Here is a 21,084-nt window from a genome sequence, read left to right as displayed (position 1 = left end):
ATTCTTTTCTGTGAAAAGAAATGACTTAATTAAATCAAGCTAGTGGTGACTTAATCTTTCCGTTTCTTTAATAACCATTTTTATTAATTGAGTTGTGGCAACAGATTGTATATCTGTTGCATCAGATAACCCATCTGTTTCAACAGACCATCTGTTACTATAAATCGACCATCTGTTTAAAGAGTTTTTTTTATTTCTTCTAACTGATTCATAAGTCGCAACAGATGAGGAATTTGATGCATCAGAAGCATTTTTTATTTTTGTTTGTTTGTTGAATGTGTTTAGACAAAAGTCACAGTCACGACTATTCATTAACTTTTTTCTTAAAAATCATATCATCATCATATATATCTTAATTAAATTAATCCAATGTTGTGACTTTTTTTAAATTAAATAATCTTTCTTTTACGATTATAATATCATTTAGTTCCTTATTATTTATTAACGAACCATTTTTAGGAGAATTTCTCATCATGACCGCATCCCTAACTCCAACCACCGACATGTTTTGAATAGGGAATAAATAGAATGATAATTAAATATTGAATAAGAATTAAAAATTCAAAATCGACCAAACCAAACCAAACCAAACCAAACCAAACATATACATGGATTTTTTTGAATCCCTTATAGGTAGATCGGATATAAAAAGGGAAATACATACGCTAAAAGAAAGAAAAAACATTAACCTAATAATAATAATAATAATAATAATAATAATAATAATAATAATAATATTATTGTTATTATTATTATTATTATTACTATTATTATTGTCAACCTGACAATTTTCATCCGGCAGCAGCAGGGCCCTCCTCAGCCTTGCTCGAAAGTCGGCCAAATCCCTCTGAAGTTCATCAAATTGCCTTTGAAATTCTGCAAGGACTCGATATGAACCTTCTTGTACGAATCTGGATCTGACATATTAGTATTGTAAGTATAGTAGAATGAACGAGAGTGAGTGAGAGTGAGTGAGAAGGCCGGAGGGACCTATTTATAAAATGATTGAGAATTGAAAGTGACTGGACTTAGTCAAACAAAAAGCCACTACTGTTCATATTCCTTAAAAGAAAAAATTACACAAATCCCATATTTAAGACACCATATTACACAATATCCCTTAATGTTTTAAAAAATTACATAAAATCCCGGATTCATATTTACTAGTGATACATATGCTATATGTATCACTGCTTAACATATGTATCGCAATTCGAAATTCCAGGATAAAATGTAATTAGCAAACTATCCGGGATTTAATGCAATATTACTGAAACTATCTGGGATTTATGTGTTGTGTGTGTTACTTAAATAATACTCGTGACTTTATTAATAAGTAAATTAGAAAAAAATGGATCTAAATACAATATTTTATCTTTTTGTTGTATTTCCGAAAGATAAAGATTGGTAATCTGTTGAAAAAAATATTCCACCTGTCACATAACTTACAACATATGGACAATCTGTTGCAACAGATGGATATATCAGTTTGCTTTTCCTTTAGCTGCGGCGTCTGTTGCAACTTGCTAGTCATCTGTTTATTCAATTTCATCGAGAGCAATCGATTTTTCTAAATACTTCTTGGCCAAATTCAATTTTTGCTCTTGGATTGCTTCTCTTTTTTTTTTTTTCATCCTTCAACCAAACTAAATTTTTGCCAATATCTACACTACACCCTTCAAAATCCTGGTAGAGATAACATAAAACATATACAAAGCTAAATCACTTTATTATTTTAATGATCCATTTTAAAATATGAGATACATCTAAACCACACCACACCACAAGTTCCAACAATGCCAAACCCACCAACACCACCATACCACAAGTTTCAACAATGCCAGCCCCACCAACAACATCAATAACAGCATCAAAAATAAAGAAACAAGCAAAATACATAAAAAAAAAAATGATACTGCCAACAAGACTTTTAAACTTCTCCCAACAGATGACTTTTTTTCGCATCTTATAATAAAAATTCTCGGTATGCTTATTCAACAATTAAAAGTTCCTTCAAATTTTTTAAATAAATATGATATGGGAAAATAGTAATTAAATAAATAAAAAGACGCAAATAAAGTTACAAGAAGAAGACGAGAATGAAAGAGCAATAGTGAATCATATCATACAATGTCAAAAGGGGGTCAAAACAGCAATTGCAATCGAGGAATATAAGATATGGATATCGATCGATTTAGATCCGAATGAAAATTTTTGAGAAAGCGAAGAAAAAAAAGTTGTGATAACCCTAAAGAGGATAGAAAGAAAAAAGATGAGAGATTTAGGGCTGAAGGAGAGGAGGGGAGAGATGAGATAATTCTAATTTCTAGATGTACTATCCTTAATACTAAATGACTAAACAAAGTGTATTTATTCAAATTTATATTTACAAAGCATAATTAATAAGGCTAATTTGGTAGTAAAATAAACTCCTAATTAATATTTTCTTGATGGGAGTGCCAAGTCAATATGAAAAGAAAGAATTATTAGGGGTTTCAATATTCATTAATTAATATTCACTAGTAATTTGAGGGGCACAAGGAAGAAAACGGGTGACATTGAAAAGACAGGACAAGACTACTCAATGAGATTTTTGAGTTATCTAAGAAACATAAATATTTTTTACCGCCTTTAGTAGTACTACTACTTTATCTACTTGGACAGTAGCTTGCTTTAAAATTAAAAGAAAACAAAAAGATTTTCAAACAGATATGTCATCTGTTGCAACAGATTTAGATATCTGTTTGAGAAATCCTAACAGCTCAGTCATCTGTGACAACATATGAAAATGTTATTTGATAACTAAATCAGAAACGTTATTTGTTACAACAGATATCAAAATCAGTTTGAAAATTTCCAACACCTCAGTCATCCGTCATAACAGATGAAAATGCTTATTTGATAATTAAATAAGAAATGTCATCTGTTGCAACAGCTATTGTTATCTGTTTGAAATTCTCCAACAGCTCAGTTGCAACAGATGAACTAGGGATGAAAGAATGAGCTCCTCATTAACTTAATGTTAAGATTAATAATAGTACCTACATCGATCTAGGTGGAACGAGAGATGAATGAATGAGCTCACAGGTTCAATTACAAATCCAATTGAGTCATTGCATTTGCATGGTGTTAGTATTGCGTTCATCCCGACCCGAGTCGTCGATCAATCACTCTGAGTTGAAATGTATTCTCATTAACTTAATGTTAAGATTAATAATAGTACCTATATTAATCTAGGTGGAATTAGGGATGGATGAATGATCACAAAGTGTCAACTACAACTTCAATTGAGTTTTTTGGTAATTGCATGATGAGACGGTACTGCATTCCTCTCGACAAGAGTTATCGATCGATCATTCTGAGACGAACCGATTCTTACTACCTTGTATGTTCAAATAATACCTTAATTGAATAATCTGGGACTATGGGTGAGTTTTCATAGGTTCAACTACAACTTCAATTGAGTCTTTTGGCAAATGCATGATGAGACCGGACTGCGTTCCTCCCGACAAGAGTCGTTGATCGATCACTCTGAGTTGAACCGATTCTTAATACTTCATATGTCCAACTAATACCTTAATTGATTAATCTAGGACTAGGGGTGAGTTCTCATAATGTCAACTATAATAAATGACAGTGCCTATTTGATAATTTACAACAGATGGGTAATCTATTGCAACATATGACTCAATCCATTTGATAATTTACAACAGATGGGTAATCTGTTGAAAGAGATGACTTAATCTGTTTGATAGTTTACAACAGATGTGTAATATATTGTAACAGATTACATAATCTGTTTGATTTGATCTAACAGAAAAGACATCTGTTGCAACAGGTTGAGCATTTGTTTATATATAATTCAATTGAGTTCATATGTTAGACTAATACCTTAATTGAATGTGAGTTCTCATAGGGTCAACTACAACTTTAATTGAGTTTTTTGTCAATTGCATGATGAAATGGTACTGCGTTCCTCCTGACCAGAGTCGGCGATCGATCACTCTGAGCCAAACCGATTATTACTACCTTATATGTTAGACTAATACCTTAATTGATTAATCTAGGACTAGGGTACTAATACCTTGATTAAATAATCTGGGACTAGGGGTGAGTTCTCATAGGGTAAACTATCGATTAATCTAGGATTAGGGGTGAGTTCTCATAGGGTCAGCCACAACAGATAGCAGGGCCTATTTGATAATTTAAAACATATGGGTAATATATTGCGACATATGACAATCCATTTGATAATTTACAACAGATGGGTAATCTGTCGCAACAGATGACTTAATCTATTTGATAATTTACATCAAATTCGTAATCTGTTGTTACCTAATTTGATTGATAATTTACAACAGATGAGAAATCTGACGCAACATGTTGAACATTTGTTTTTTTTAATTTCAATTGAGTTCATATGCTAGACTCCTAAATTGATTAATCTAGGACCAGGGGCAAGTTATCACAAGGTCACCTCCTAGAGTACTCGGTCAACTACAACTTCAATTGTTTTTATATGATTTTAAAAATTATGCATATATTTTATGATTTTAAAAATAATTAAGATCATTTCGGACCAAATTAACATTTTCAAAACTACTTGTCATTCTTTTTCAAAATACAAATCAACCCATACAAAAAGTTTCATCATTTCAAATATCGATGTCTGGCTCTTTCTCTCTCATTCTCACTCAACAATACAGTACAAACAACAACTACTCAACAAATTTTCTTAACCCTCCATAACAGATTATTTTTCTTCTCATTTTTTACCACATAGGTGTTATTTTCGACATCATTCTTGCTTGTATCAGTCGTTTTCTTTGTCTTCGTAGGAAACAGAGTTTGAGAAGAGCTCTATATTTGTTTTTTTTTTCTAAAAAATAAGGGCTTTTAAGTTAATGATGAATAAAACTTTTAGTTGTATTATCTTCGAGAATGGGTTTACAATTTTGAGTTTTGATGGTAAAATCGTAGGAAGAACTTGAGAAATCTCTAGTTTTCATCGCAGTGTTCCATTAACTGTCGTGGTATAGTTGGATGGTTTTGGTGGTGGTGGTGGTGTTTGTGGTCATCGTGGTGGCATTGGTTGGTGGTGTTTGTGGTGGTGTCGGTATTCGTGGTGTTTGTTTATTTGTTGGCATTAGTTGGTGGTGTTTGTGGTGGTGGTTGTTGGTGTGTCGGTATTCGTGGTGTTTGTAATGTATTTTTTTAAATCTATGCATACATCAACTGTAATGTAATTTTTGTTTTTATTTGTCTGTAGGTAAAACATGTGTCCCAAAAGAAAAGAAAGTGAAAGTGGATCAACGTCTGACTACTAAAAGAAAGCTATAGTACAGAGGGATCCAGAGGAGCTTTTTGAACAATCTCAGTCAGGGAAAAGTGAAGCTGAGGAGAGATGTGAAAACAACATTGAGGGAGGTGGACAAGGATCCATAGATAGTGATGAAGAAAATAAAAGTGAGAAAGAGGAGGAATTGGAGAGTCAGAAAGAGAAGGAGGACCACATTATACGGCTTTCCTTAGGCTTTCATGGTAAAATTAATCACTAATTTTACTCATCCATTAATTTATATTGAATTTAGTTATTATGATTTTTTTTGCTTGCTTCCTGTTTACACTTTTTAGGCTTGGGCATTTGAAGTCATTCCTCCCCTCCAAAAGTAGTTAATGGATTAACCGAATGAGGTTTCTCATCCAAGGATGTTTAGGTGGTTGGCTGCAAAGAGCAACACCAATATTAAGGAGGCTGATCTCTTTAACCCTCCGGATGATGCAGTACATCTTCTTCAAGTAAAATAATTCTACTCAAAGATAAGAAAGATATTGAACAAATGTTATATCTGGTGCATGAGATGTTATATCTGATGTACCAGATGGGACATCTGTTGCGATGGGGTATATCTTGCATCAAATTACCCATCTGTGGCTTTGGTTCTCTGAACCTGACTCCTAAAAGATTAACCATCTACTGTAAATTATGCAACAGATGTTTAATCTGATAACATATCATTCATATGTTGCAACGTACAGATCATCTGTTGCATAACAGATTACCCTTTTTGTGCAGATGTTGCAACAGATGATTAATATTTTGCATCAGATTATCCATATGTTGCTCTGTTTATCTGTACCAGACTCAAACAGATTTTAACCGTATACTGCAAACTATGCAAAAGATGGGACCTTTTTTTAAATATAGCCCAACTGTGAAAATTATTATATTATATGATTTAAATGCATCTGTCTTTTTTTTTATAGGTTGTGTATCCATGGATCGTGCCTACTGAGGAGGAGTCGATGATGACTTCTTATATTACTCTTGGTCATGTTGATACTATTGCAGACCCAACGGTGGAGTTAATAAAGAAAGAATTGGCTGGAGCAACAGCCATAGAAGAGCAGTTAGGCAAGGTCAGCCTAATATTGAGACTCTTCATGACCAACCTTTTACTAAGGTAGATCCGGGTCCTTCTTCTAGTGGAGTTGTTGGTGTTGGTGGAAGGCATGCTGATGCTGCTACCAAAGAATAAATATGTTTGAAAACACCCTTTTCTCTCTTACACAAGTCCCTCTCACCTCTCTTCACTGTCGTATTCTCGTTGCGAATGCGATGAGTGCAAGGACAGATAGGATAAACTCTTTGAAAAAGTAGAGGCTATCTCTAAAGCTATAGAGAAATTCAAATCCAAGAGGTGTGTCATACCATCCAAGAAGGTGAGGGAGCCACACACTCTTACAGCGTTGGTTAGGAGAAAGAAAAGAGCAATTAGAGACGTACTCTCCGCTTGAAAATCAAAAGAAATTATAATTCCTCCCTCTCCAAAAGCTGTTAAAGTTCAGGGGCCAGTCAAGAAGGTGGACATATACGCGGAACTTGGCACCGAAGATAAGAGGGATCTGCGATAGGCCAAGAATACCAAGCCAGGCGCACCAAATTACCCCAGGTCTCCCTCCCCCCCTCCAAGACTTCCAGACTATGAATGATATGCGTATGCCGTACGAGGACAAGGAAAGTTTACTTTTCCTAACCTAGCCCTTCTAATCTACCCCATGAAGAAGAAGCTATACAACAGATTTCACATCTGTTGCAACAGTGGGTATACTGGTGCAACTGGTTGTGGTTCTATTGCAACTTATTATCCATCTGTTGCATAAGTTGCGTTGGATTATTGATTCAGAGAACCCTATGCAACAGATGGACCATCTGTTGCATCTTTATAATTACTAACCTATTTAAAAATTAACTTCTTATCTCACAGCATGTTGACATAATTCTCTACCTCATGAGGAAAAGGCAATTAACGTACCGGGAAGCTTATGACACTGTCGATAGGATAGTGGACCTCGACTTCTGCAAGAAGCTCAAGGATAGGTACGATCAACTCAATGGAGAGGAATCATCCCTTGGCATGGGATGATTTCCTAGTTCCTACGTTGGTCCTGGATGAAGAAGAAATGTTAAGATATGTTAGAGGGGAAAGGCCAAATCCACACAGCAAGAGCTGGACCGAGGCAAAAAAGATTCTTGCAGTCATTAGCGTGAATGACGTGCATTATCAGGCTGTTGAGATACTACTCGAGGAGGGAAAGATCAATGTTTATGACTCCAATGTACCTCTCGTCGATGATTTTGATCTTTTTCTCCTCGTGAAGCCACTGATGGTGTTGTTGCCCATCTTATTGAGGGAGAGTAAACTGAGGAATCATTTGCCAAAGGAAGTGTTGATGAAGAAATCATGGGATTTTGAAGGTCGAAAAAGGGGAATGATCCTTCCAAAAGATGATGCCGCTAAAGCGAGCGGCTCTCACGCTCTTGCACACATTGAATGTTTGCTGATCGGCACAGAAATGGCCGAGCCAACGACTTTTCTGTGCGATAATATTATGGCAAACCTGCAAGAGGTCTGGGATTATGGGGTACTAACTGGACCCTTGAAGCCTGTGTATATAGAAGAGCCTGTGAAATAGAAATTTTTAATTTCAAGTCACCCTTCACTTTATTACATGTACTTGTAGTGGAAATAATTTTTTATGATAAAAGTTGAGTTTTTTATAATGCAATAGATTAGATTGTCAATCTGTTGCAACAGTGGAAAGATCTGTTTGAATAATCTAATAATCTAATAATCTAAGTCTAATCTGTTGCAACAGTGGGAACACCTGTTTTATAATTTCTATGAATAATCTAATGATCTAAGTCTAATCTGTTGCAACAGTGGGAAGACCTATTTGATAATTTCCACAGATGACTTAAATTTTACAATATATGCCTAAATCTTTTTGATATTTTCCAACAGTTATGCTTGAATATCCATGTGCTCGTCGACAACAAACCAGTAGCAAATACACACACCACCATGAAAATTTCAGCAATTAGGCTTCAACATCCATGTGTCCAACAACACCAAACCAGTAGCAATAACGGCAACAATGTAGTATCTTCTTACTCGATTTTGTTTCTCTTTAGAAGCCTTGACTTTGTTCAACAAACTCCAGATTACACGATTTGCTTGTGAAGGGTATCGTTCTTCATACCAATCAAAGTAATCGCATCCACCCAATTTCTATATAAAAAAAAGAGAACATAATTACAAAACAATTACAAATCAATAATTAATTAATTAAATAAAAAAATATTACCTTTGAAATCTTACAAGTAAAAAACCTACGACCCAAATTTTATTGAGTCCAAGAAGTCTTTAACAGAGCTTCATGACCGCACTTACAATATCGAAAATCTTTATCACAAAAAATAGTGGAAGATGCGCTCGACATTGTCAAAGTCAGTTGGAAAAAATGAAAGTAATAATTTGAAAATTTTGGATTGATAAAAGAAGATAACGATGAAGAAGATTTGGGAATTTAGGGTTAAATTTTAGGAGGAAGATGAATATATACGATAATGGGGGGGGAAAAATGACCGTTGGGGGCCAAGTTATGGCAAGTCAGCGAAATGTGCCAGGACTGACACTAACACATTTGATGCCTATTTTATTTTACGTCTTTAAAATGAACATGTCTACTTGATGCCTATTTTATTTTAGGTGTTTGAACTGAACACCGTCGACGGGTTGCGCCTTTTTTATTTCAATTCACTTTAACCTTTTTAAACGCAGTGACAATTTTTTATGTCCAACAAAAGTTGAATTTTTATAATGCAACAGATTCTCCATCCGTTAGAACAGTTATCCTACCTGTTCTGACATATAGTTTATCTATTGTAATAAGTTGGTCATCTGTTGCATTATCTCGATGTTTTTATCTACAGTCCATCTGTTGCAACAGTGGAAAGACATGTTTGATAAATTCCTATAGATAACCTACCTGTTACAACATATGTATGAATCTGTTCGATTATTTCAATAGATGTGTCGTCTTTTGCAATAGATAAAGTCCATCTGTTGCAACATATGTTTAAATCTATTCTTTTTTTTCAATAGATGTGTCATCTGTTGCATTATCTTGATATTTTTATCTAAAGTCCATCTGTTGCAACAGTGGAAAGATCTAGTTGATAAATTCCAATAGATCACCTACCTGTTGCACTGTTCGAATTTTTCAATAGATATGTCGTCTGTTGCAACAGATACATTATCTGTTGCAATATTTGAATCTAGTATTCCTTTTCAATTAATAAGTTCAAATCTAAGGAATAAATAAAATTCATAAATTAGCTGAAATAAGTCAACGAATAAATGAAATGTAAAAAAATTATTATGGGTACAGATCTCAACAAATACATCAACAATAATTTAAGTATACTGCCAAGGATTGCTTTGACAGGCTCAAGCAATAAAGATCTACTCAGTATGGATAAGTTGTTCTTCATCCGGTGCTATGAAATTTGGCTTTGCTCGTCGTGGATCTTCATTGTCTCTTGCGTACGATTTCTGCGTTTTCTGTTCTCTGTATTTCCATAAAAAGAGTAGCATATTGTCAATGTTGTTCAGCAGTAGCTTCTTCTACATCCACCAGGAAAGCCAGAATGGGTCAATGCTAATCACGGAGATACAACAAAACGGAAAAGGATAACTCATCTCTTCTAGTAAATCAAACAGGTCTTCATCTCATTTTAAAATTATCCCAAACATATTATATTTCTGTTGCAACAATGAATCAACTGTTGGGATAAATTTCTACATGAGGAAGACCCTATGTGATAATTTTCAACGGATGAACCATCTGTTACAACATATGAATCATCTGTTGCAGCAGATAGTTCGTCTGTTGGTACAAATAAAAGCTATACGAAGAGATGTTTGATTTGCTAAAACAGACGAGACATATGTTGCACCAGATAAAGTATCTGGTGTAACAGGTTAGTTAACTGTTGCAACAGATGTATATATCTGTTTGATAATTTTCAGCAGATGTGTCATCTGTTAAAATAGATATGTGTCTGTTTGTTTTGTCAGTTGGAAGACATATAATATATTCACCTTCTCCAGCTCGTGCTGCTTTCTTTTGGATATTGTACGTTGCTCAGTGCAACACGCAGATAAAGGAGTTATAATTTTGCTTTTTTGGATGCCTGATAATGCCTTGGAAATCACTCTCCTTCTCCTCTTAGCCCTAATCTCTAATGGAACGGATGAAAATAAAATCCTCTTTGATGGAATGAGACCCCTCTTAGATGTCAATTCCTTTACAAAAGCAGTTAATGCATTAATAGCATTAATCACTACATTATGTTTCGCCCTGCATTCTTGATGTTTGCATGCAGAACATTCGGTGGGAGAGGCAAAATCTGTATAACCAGTATGATCATACTCATAATGATTTGCTTTAAATACTATAAGAGGAGCATTATTAGCACCAACAGCAACACCACTACCACCACCAACAACTCCATCAACAACAACAAGCCTACCATCTAAAATTATTTTTCTTGTAATGGTTGTTGCTCCATACAATTTTATTTTTATTCTGTCGATGACCTTGAGGTTCGATAAAGTTTGCACAGACCGTAAAGTAAGAAAAAATGGCATCTTCAACTCTCGATTGGTCGGAACTAGCGACAGATGCACATTCTAACATAAATCATTACATATATTAAAATGATGATTAGATCATTCAAAAAAAAATATTAATTAAAAGAAAAAATTAATTATAATTATACTTACTGCATCCTTCGGGGGGTTAAAAAGATCAAGAAATTTTGCATTTTTATGAGTTTTGGCCGACAACCATCTCAAGATTCTTGCACAGGAAACTCCTTCCTGGTAGTTCACTTGTTGTCTCAAATAAGGAATGGCTTCAAACGCCCAAGCCTATAAAATAACGCCAATAAATCAAAACCATTATTGAGCGAAAAAAATGAATGATTTCATAATAGAAGAAAGAAACATTTACCATGAAAGCCCATGGGAAGCCATATAAGTTGACTGTCTTGGCGCTAACGGAGTCAACAAATATTTGACAGTTATTTTGAAGCTTTCATACCCCATGGATAGCTGTTAAACGCCTCAACATCCTCGAAGAGCTTTATTAAACCGAGACTTATGTTGTTGTTAATGTCTCTCACCCAAAGAATATTATGTACAAACCAAACCAAGCACAATGACTGCTTGTGCTCCTTTGCAAGTTCTTTACCTTTCAATGCTTCTGTTAAATTTTTTTTTTGAAGCTTGGACCAACAATGGACACCAGGTCATTACGATCACACGACTTACCTTTCCCTTTTTTGAGTGTGCGGGATGCTTTTTTTGGGGTTAGAATAGGTATAACTTGAGAAGGAGGATAACATTTTAGTCCAGTAACTATGACAAACTCCTTCCAACCAAAACAAATAGGCATGCCACAGTAATTTATCCACACCTCATCCATCTTATCTTTGTTTTCATACATAAACCTACGCTTGAGAAGTTCATATACCATTTTCATTTGAAAACGAGCATTCTTGTCCTCCGGCAAATCAAGATATTTTTCAAAGTAGCTGTCCCTAAAATAAACATCCAATTTTTGTTCTCAAAGTATTTTTCTGAAGGCGTCGAAAGATTTTTCCATGGCTGACTTAACCATGAAATCACCCGTTAAATCTGCGGCACCATCGCACTGCATTCTCACAGGATAATGATCAATGCTGAAGGCTTTGACCAGCTCTTTGGTGGAAGGGCTATTAGCATCTGCATCATCTCTTTTGAAATATTTCTCCTCCCCGTGTTCATCATATTCTGCTCCCGATTGATAAAATGCTTGTAAAGCAAGCTCATAGAGTGGTGGATGTAGCCTAGCTGCTTTACTTGTTCCTTTACTTGGACTTGATTCGGTTTCTATTCTTTTGGAAACCATATTATCTAAAATTAACAGAAACATAAAATAATATATTATTGTTGATTAATGCATCGCTAAAAAAGGATAACAGTAAATCAATTAAGCAAAACAGTAAAATAACAGTTATAACAGATCACCGATCTGTTGCACCAGGTAGTATATTTATTGCAGCATATAACCAAACTGTTGTAGCGGATGAGTAATCTGTTGCAACAATATAAAACATACCACTCATCTTTTAAGACAGATGAATGGTTTGTTCAATAGATCACACAACTATTATGACATCATCTGTTGCAACATATGAGTGATCTATTGGAATAGTTAAATAATCTGTAGCAACGGCTGAGTGATCTGTTGCGATAATACAAAATATATCACTCATCTATTGAGAAAGATGAATGGTCTGTGCAACAGGTCACACATCTGTTGCAACACATGAGTGATCTGTTGGAACAATTATCAACGGTCAATATTATTTATATTTCTTCCAACATAGGGTCGTCTATCGCAGCGGATGAATGATCAGTTGAAAAAATCAAGTCTTAGACTTTTCCTATAGGAAGAGTTGGTAGGATTTTATCCAACAGGAGGTTCATCTGTTGCATCAGATCATTAATCTGATGGTTCTTCCATTGCACCAGATGGTTAATTAGTTGTATCAGATTTTTAATTCGAAGCTTAATCTGTTGCAACATATGGTAAAGCTGTTGCATCAGATTATTAATCTGTTGCATCAGAATTGTAATCTAATGGTTCCTCTGGTGCGTCAGATGGTTGATCTGTTGCATCATATGATGAATCTGTTGCATCAGATGATTAATATGTTGCACCAGATGGGTAATCTGTCAGATGAAACAGTAGCACGATTTTGTTAAACAAAAAAAGCAATTTCACCATTTTTTACCAAGAACAAGAACAGAACAAATCAAACCAAATTGTCCTTTTGTTTTTATAAACACAAACAATAAAAATCAAACTTCAAAAAAATGCAACAAACAACAAAATATCATAATTCACTTCGAAAAGAGAAGAGAAGAGAAGAAATACCAGAAATTAGGATTTTATTCAGACTGCATTTCAAATTAGTGCAACAAATATTGAAATTGTTAACCAATACTATAAGGGAAGTTGGATCAAGTTTCTCGTTTTCTTCAAAACTAAAAAGGCCATAAATTTTTACCTGCGAAAGAAGAAAAGGACCGATGAAGAATTCGAAGCTGTTGTGGCCGGAGAGCAAGGCTGTCATGTCGATTGAAGTCGAAAAGGAACTGGAATCCCAACTATTTGTAGTCGGATGTTGAAATCGCCGAGGATTGAAATAAGAAATTTGCAGAACAGTTGGTTGGGAGAGAGTTGAGAAAAGTTGTCGAGAGAGGGATGAGAGACAGGTTGATTAAATTGAAGAGGGGAACTCGAAGCCCAACTATTTGTCGTCGGGGGTTGAAGGGAGAAATTTTGCAGACTATTGGTTGGGAGAGAGTTGAGAGAAGCTGTCGAGAGAGAGGAGAGAGTGGTTGATTTGGATTGAAGAGGGTGTGGATTGGGTTGATTTGTATTTTTGAAAAGATTAGAAAGTTTTAAAAATATTAATCAAGTCCACAATTAACTTAATCAAGTTTCCTAATAATGTTTGACCCTATCTGTTGGTCAATGTCACCAATCCTTCATTCAAGACTTAAAAACACCTATTCTTCAATTTTCTCAACTAACATGATAATGTGTCTGCCCTTTTAACAATTGTGAGAAAAGTTGTCCAAAATTTTGTGAATATTTTCTTTTAATTTTGCATTTTCTTGTTTAGAGTCAATAAACTTATTTGATGTGATTGCAGAAGTGTCGTTAAAATGATAAGTTATCTTGTTGAGTTTTTGGCTTGTGTCTAAAATTTCGTTCGTTCTTCGTTTCATTAAATAAAAATATCAGAATGATAAAATATTTGAAATTGCAACGATTGACTATTAAAGCCTCCACACTGTGTGTGTAGATCACGTCTGTTTCCACTATCAATGTGGTGATCTACCAACTGCTTCTCGTTTCTCCTCCTAAATTTGTTCCTTTCATCCAGCATAACTTCTGATCGACATTGAAGCTGACAAATCTTGTGTTCGATTTCTTCATGTTCAGGCAAGGCAATCTCTTATTGTCCGAGATTTTTTCCCAATGTTGGTGGAAAAGATAGACCTGAGTTTGGCCAATGCTTGCATCCCATGTATCCTTCATATAATTAAATAAAGCTTCTTTTATATTACTCTTTATCTTATTTCATAGTGCTTGTATTAGATTTTTTTTCAAACGTCAGGTTAAGAGCGAGTCTGTAAATAAGCAAAAATTGACAAGTCAATATAAGTAATCAAATATTTTGTTTGTTTTTCTTTTCTTTTAATTAAAAAAAATATATAATGAGCAAACTCCCTCTTGTTCAATGAATATACTGAACAAAACTTGAATTGTGCACTAAAAAAATGCACACTCAGAAGAAAAATAAATAAATAATATACTAAAAAAGTGCACAATCTGAAAAAAAAAAAATGTTAGCACTTTTTTGCGCACAATGCCACAATCTGGAAAAAGAAATAAATTATGCGAAAAAAAAGTGTACAATCTGAAATTTCCTATTCTAACGGCATTTTTGACGCCGTTTGCAACCTTCCGCTAAAAATTGAAAAGATCATGCACTAAATAAGTGCATAAATCATAGATTGATCATTTTTTATTTATATGCCATATATTGGTCACTTTTTTTAAAGTGATTGGCATATACCGATTCCAAACTCAAAATAATTCAGTGCACTAAAACTCTCACTACGTGCGATATCCCAAGGACTTAGCATTTCTGCAAAAAGCTTTTCCACAACTTAAATTTGCAACCTCTAAGCATTTCTGCAAGAGGCTTTTCCACAACTTAAATTTGCAACCTCTAACCACACTGCGACAGCTTTACTAGTTACTTCGAAACTACCCTTACCGTTTACTAATTTTAAGAAACAGAATGCCTACTAACAAGAACCATAGTACTAAACGTGGCAAGTTTTTGGATAAAATTCAACAACAATGTTACTACATTACGTTAATCTGGTCAAAAGTAAGAAACAAACTTAGAACCCACCTTAACAATTCTCATAGTGAACTCCCTACTCCATCATAACACTCAATTCTCTTCCAGTTAGTTTTATTTTTCATGAGTCCGCAGCGACAGCAACAGCAACAGCAGCTGCTTCTGGCAAGGAAAAGAGTTTCACAGGTGAAGTTTGGGTCTTGCGCGGGATGTGTGAAGTACCAAGTAACTTCTTCTCCTTCTGAATCCCAGCATTCACGATTTCAAGAACTTTCCGCACTTCATTTGCAAGCTCAATGATGTAATCATCTTCGTGACCAATATCATATAGAGCCTTTTCCATTTTGAATATATATTCTCTGTTGTCGCCACAGGGACCATGAGCAGTCGCAATTTGCCTTCAAAAGGGATATTTAAGTTAGTTGCTTAGGTAGTCGCAATTCAAAAGTGGTCGCAAGAGATCATTTCCACCGACAAAAGACTAGTTAAGGAGCTGAAAATAAAGGAACCAGAGTGTTTTACCAGGCCATCTCTTCCATCGGGGCAGGCCCTAGGTAGTACTTATTATTCACTTTGTCGGGAGTGGATGTAAACCTGAAACAGAAAATTGGAACAATCAACTCGATGTGTTTTTTGTCCACATTAACTATATGAAGTTCTTGAACTTAAGCAGGATGCCAGAAGAGAACAGCTAAAGAACTTACACTATTACTCCCGTTAAAGCTAGCTGCTCAGAGTCTTCATCCTGAAAGAGTAAAAAAGGAAAACGTAATGACGAAAGGGACTTGTCTCTTAACAACTAAGATAATTACGACAAAGTAATTCGTACCATTCTATAAAGAGATGAAATCGAAACTCAAATACATTACTGACTTACCGTGTAGAAGTCCACTGAGGTCTTGCTGTCGTACTCACACTCTCTTCTTTCAAGATACTGTAAAGTACGGATTAAAGATTCAACATCAGAGTTGAGAAACCAGAGGCCCGGGGAAGGAAATGGAACAACAATGAACAATATGAGAGATCATTAAAGAATAATTCACATACCTCCATTGCCTTCTTTTCCTTTTCAGGCCCACCTCGCACACAATATACAGCACCCCACTGAAAGAAAATGCACATATTAGTAAATCAACACAAGAAATTGCAACAACATTGCGCAAGAGATTGAACAAACAACAAGAATTCACTATTAACATATTACAACATTAATCATAATCATAGTCTAAATTACTGAAAATAGAGCACATGATTATACTCGGAGCTTTTGGTCTCACTACATGAAGATGCAACACAAAAGCATCTTGCATTCCGATTGATTTATCGGAGAGAATGCCTTATAAAATTTTGTTTGTAAAGGTAACATATATGTCACAAAATTTATGATTACAAAAGGAACTTATCTCCCATAGGTTAAAGAGACAAAGAAATTAATGCAACATTTCTGCTCAAAGACAATCTCACGTAGAATAGATTATACTCCGTAGGTAAAGAAAGTAACCAGCTAATATCGACTTACGCAAATAGCTCCTTCACTTTCTTCCAATGTGCAAGTTCTTGCAGGGTGTTCTGGTGTACCTCGGTGATCAATGCAAGCTGATGCATTCACATAAACACAATTAACATCAAATAACCATTCTATGAACAAGCATCAACTTAACACAATGATACACGTTAGGCATTTAGAGCAACATACCAAGATCAAACACACGCTTATAATCCTTGATGTAACCTATCATTTTCTCATCATATTCGAAACCTGGATTCCACACCAAGGAGCCATAGCCGAAAATCCAGAACACCATTATTGCGAAAAGCTTCTTTAGGCTAAGAGCTGCATTAATAACAGTAAAACGAATTATTCAATAACTACATATACAAAAGATATACTTTTATCTATCAAGAACAACTACAAAAGCAAAAATTAACCATTTTTTCAGAAATTTTGCTTCTGTACCCACTAAAGATAGAGACACCACACCCTCAGAGCAGGACAAAATATATTAACAAAATACAACTGTATTTGGTTCTTTCCTATTTGTGAATCCACATAGTATGTAATGCACCAAAAAGGTTAAAGGGACCTTTTTGTTATAGAAACAAAAACGCAGCTGCTTTATTTATGACAGCCCGGTGCAATAAAGCTCACACTATGCGCAGCATCTAAGAAGGAGCGGACCTATAGCCAAACTTTTGGTGCTCCGACACCACAACAACAACAACAACAACAAACCCAGTGTATTCCCACTTAGTGGGGTCTGGGGGGGTAAGATGTACGCAGTCCATACCTCTACCTCTGATGAAGTAGAAAGGCTGTTTCCGAAAGACCCCCGGCTCAAGTCCCGAGATATCACACAAACACATAGTACAGCACAGCAGCAGATGACATAACATAGATACGGCACCCATAGGGAATATAAAACAGAGTAAAGCAGGATTGCAGGAATATAAAGCAGAGGAAAGCACCCAGATTCGTAATAAACATGGAACACGGAACACGAAACACTGAATACAGAATCATAACAGGAATACACCCCCACCAATTAATTCCCTACACTAGCGACCCGAACTTGCCCTAATCCTCTGCCGTAATTCGCATCTTCCAGACCTTCCTATCTAGGGTCATGTCCTCGGTGAGCTGTAACTGTATAAAATTAAATGCAGACTAGGTATAATTATATAAAAAATGTATAAAATGTAAAAAAGCAAGTAGGTAAGCCAAAAAGATCAGTTAATGACTCTGATGGTCACTCAACTTTGATCTTTACTTCTAAAGTCACTAAACTATCACATTTTTACTAGAAAAGTCACTCAACCTATTTAATTATTTTCTTAAATAAAATTTATTTATGCGGAATTTCTATTTAAATTAAAATTCTAAAAAATAAAAAATATTTTTTTAATGACTCTTTTATCTTCCTCCTCTTTCTCATTTTTCTTCTCCTTCTTGCATATTGTAATTGATTCAACATTAAATGTGTTTAATAAAATATCAAAGGATCAAATTAAAATTTAACAATAACCAAAAAATTAAAATTACAATTATTTTGCTCTACCTTTTCAATCCTTGTTTCAACTTCTTTTTTTCCATCTAATATTAATGTTCATATTGAAATCTAATTAAATTTAAATTTACACATTATATAGCTTATTATAATTGCAACGCTCTCAACAATACAACCCCCCTCCCTCCCGCTTCCTGTTTTCGCTCTAAAGATGCCCTTTTTTATAAATGTCTATACTATATGTATGAAAAAAAAATATTGTACTATATGTATAAGTATGATGAATTAGGGATTTTATATCCATAACTAAATATTATGAGTAATATACCAACGTCATAGGATTCACTATATGTATGTAATAACTATGTACCCGTGACTTTTAGTGATAAATGAGTTAAATTACGTATCATTTAGTTATATTTCATCGTATTAATATAGTTTATATTAATAACTTTTTATTCTTTGATTATTGTTAAATTTAATTTGATCTTTTAATATTTTATTAGGCATATTTAATGTTGAATCAATTACAAAATGTGAGATGAAAAGAAAAATGAGAAAAGAAAATTAATTAACGGGAATAAGAATAAAAGAGTCATTAAGAGATAATTTTTTATTTTCTAAATTTTGCATTGAAATAATAATTCCACATAAGCAAATGTTATTTAAAAAAATAATTAAATAGTTTGAGTGACTTTTTGAGTAAAATGTGAAAGTTGAGTGACTTTTGAAGTAAAGATTAAAGTTGAGCGACTTTCTGGGATAAAAGTCCAAAGTTGAGTGACCAATAGTTGGGTGCTTTAGTTTCCGGCGAACCTTAAAGCTTTAGATTTAATATGAGTGTTCGAACCTTCTGAGCACCCATGACCCCTAAATCCCAAGTCTGCCACCTCTAGGGAAGGCCCCACCAGAAGGGTGTATTATACATAGCCTTAACTTGCCTTGCATCTGTGTCAGAGGATGTTTACAAGGCTTGAAGCAACTTTACCAATGACTCCAAGGCTCCCCTTCATACAACTGCTTTATTTGCTCAAACAAATACTAGTAGTCTCTATTATCCATAAAGTAACAGCCACAATATATATATTTTCCTAAACTAACTCTTCCAAAGCTAAAAGCACAAATTGTATTCTTAAAAAAAAAAAAAAAAAAAAAAAAAGCATCTGTTTTGTAGCCATAAAGTCACACAAAATAGTGCTAGTAAAAGGTTAAACCACACTACCACTGTACAAGCAATAAAACACATAATACAAGCTCAAAAGCACAATGTACAAGCATTATAAGACACAAGAGTCAATTAAAGTTTATCAAACAGAAAAATTAATGCCCAGAAACAAGACTATCTATGTGCTAAAAATAATGAGAGGAAACCAAGAAACTTTGAAGGATTATAAGTAATTGCTAAGATATCACGAAATTGATGACAAATCAAGAAACCCCATGAACAGAATGCTAAACAATAATTTTTAAAAAAACGAATACCCCAGAAAAAAAAAATCATTTTTTTAAAGAAAAGAAAGTGGAATAAAATAGAGATCAAGAAGAGACTTACCTCTGTTCAAATGGATTAAAAGCGGTGGCTTTACAATCAGCTCAGAGGAAAAAGAGAAACCTAGAGGAAAGAAGGAGAAAAAAGAGAAACCCTAGAGGAAAGAGAGAAAAAAGAGAAACAAAGATAATTGTTTCTTCTTTTGCGTATTTTTTTTCTCTCCTCTCTGTAATGGGTTTACTGGGAAGGAGGAAGAGGAAAGTCCCAAATTAAAGTATTTATAGCTCAACTAACAAAGAAAAGGAGGGGTGGGGGGGTGGGGTTATGGATTGGGAGTATTCTAGTGTTTATGTATGTAGACACCATCTGGATATGTGGTCCATTAACGTCAATGTATCTGCTCATCTTCATGTTTCAAAGGGGTTAGGTGTTGATTTACAACTTATCGAGGCGAATATATTTTACCGGTCTACTCCGTCTAAATTTCCTAATGAGAAATTTCATTGATCAAGAAGAGATAATTTTTTATTTTTTTTCATATTTTACCTTTTGTATTAATTATTTTTTCTTTAAATTAAAATGTAAACATCATTTAATAGGGATACTATGGTAAACTAATCATATTATTAATTTTTTTTTAATTAATGTGTCATCTCAATTTAGGACGGGTAATTTGGAATGAAGGAAGTATGTCTTTTTAATTTGGATGCAGCTCATATTTATGACTTTCAGTGTTGAATGTGTACAAGAAGATATTTAAATTTGAATAAAGTTAAATAAGTAGATACATGCATTTTATGTGGCGTAATACACATAAGACGTTATGTAGGACACAAATTGGCCATATAGGCGTCATATAAGATGCATGTGTATACTTGTTCAGGTTTATAGAAATTTAAGTGTCTTCTTGTGTACATTCAAAACTAAAGGACATACATGAAAGTTAAAGTAAGTTAAATGACACATTTTTGTAGTATGCCATTTTAGAATCAAAGAAGGTTATATTTTATGTAATTAATTTAATGACACATACTCACATGAAATAATAACGATAATTTTATTATATACCCCGTCTTACATTATTTGACATTTTTGCCCTTTCATAATTTTTAAGAAGAAATTAATAAGGAATGCAAATTGATTAATATGATACTTTTAAATTCATATTAAATATTTTTATCATCTATTCGAGTTAATTATTCTTTCATTAAATTATTAAGGATAAAGTTGATATAAATATTTAGTTATCT

General features: G+C 34.1%; 1 protein-coding gene across 1 annotated transcript; it reads right to left on the bottom strand.

Annotated features, from left to right (window-relative positions):
* Positions 1–15,294: 15,294 nt before the first annotated feature.
* LOC107849334 (gamma-glutamylcyclotransferase 2-1) lies at positions 15,295–20,258 on the bottom strand. The gene is made up of 8 exons (XM_016693942.2): positions 19,898–20,258; positions 17,037–17,174; positions 16,860–16,936; positions 16,388–16,444; positions 16,218–16,274; positions 16,045–16,085; positions 15,863–15,934; positions 15,295–15,738 (listed from the first exon to the last, which is right to left on the bottom strand). Exons 2-8 carry the CDS (start codon positions 17,143–17,145, stop codon positions 15,462–15,464), a joined length of 690 nt encoding a protein of 229 aa, XP_016549428.1. The 5' UTR covers positions 17,146–17,174; positions 19,898–20,258; the 3' UTR covers positions 15,295–15,461.
* Between the last annotated feature and the right edge of the window lie 826 nt (positions 20,259–21,084).

The sequence above is a fragment of the Capsicum annuum genome, chromosome 1 (assembly GCF_002878395.1).
Source record: "Capsicum annuum cultivar UCD-10X-F1 chromosome 1, UCD10Xv1.1, whole genome shotgun sequence".
Lineage (NCBI taxonomy): Eukaryota > Viridiplantae > Streptophyta > Magnoliopsida > Solanales > Solanaceae > Capsicum > Capsicum annuum.
The sequence above is the reverse complement of the archived record's forward strand: the minus strand, read 5'-3'. Positions and strand labels throughout refer to the sequence as shown.

Coding starts and splice junctions, on each gene's coding strand:
- LOC107849334 (XM_016693942.2), bottom strand. CDS start 17,145: ATGGTGTTCTGGATTTTCGGCTATGGCTCCTTGGTGTGGAATCCAGGT. Junction 16,086..16,217: donor CCTCAGTGGACTTCTACACG/GTAAGTCAGTAA, acceptor TTACTCTTTCAG/GATGAAGACTCTGAGCAGCT. Junction 15,935..16,044: donor GCTTTAACGGGAGTAATAGT/GTAAGTTCTTTA, acceptor TTTCTGTTTCAG/GTTTACATCCACTCCCGACA.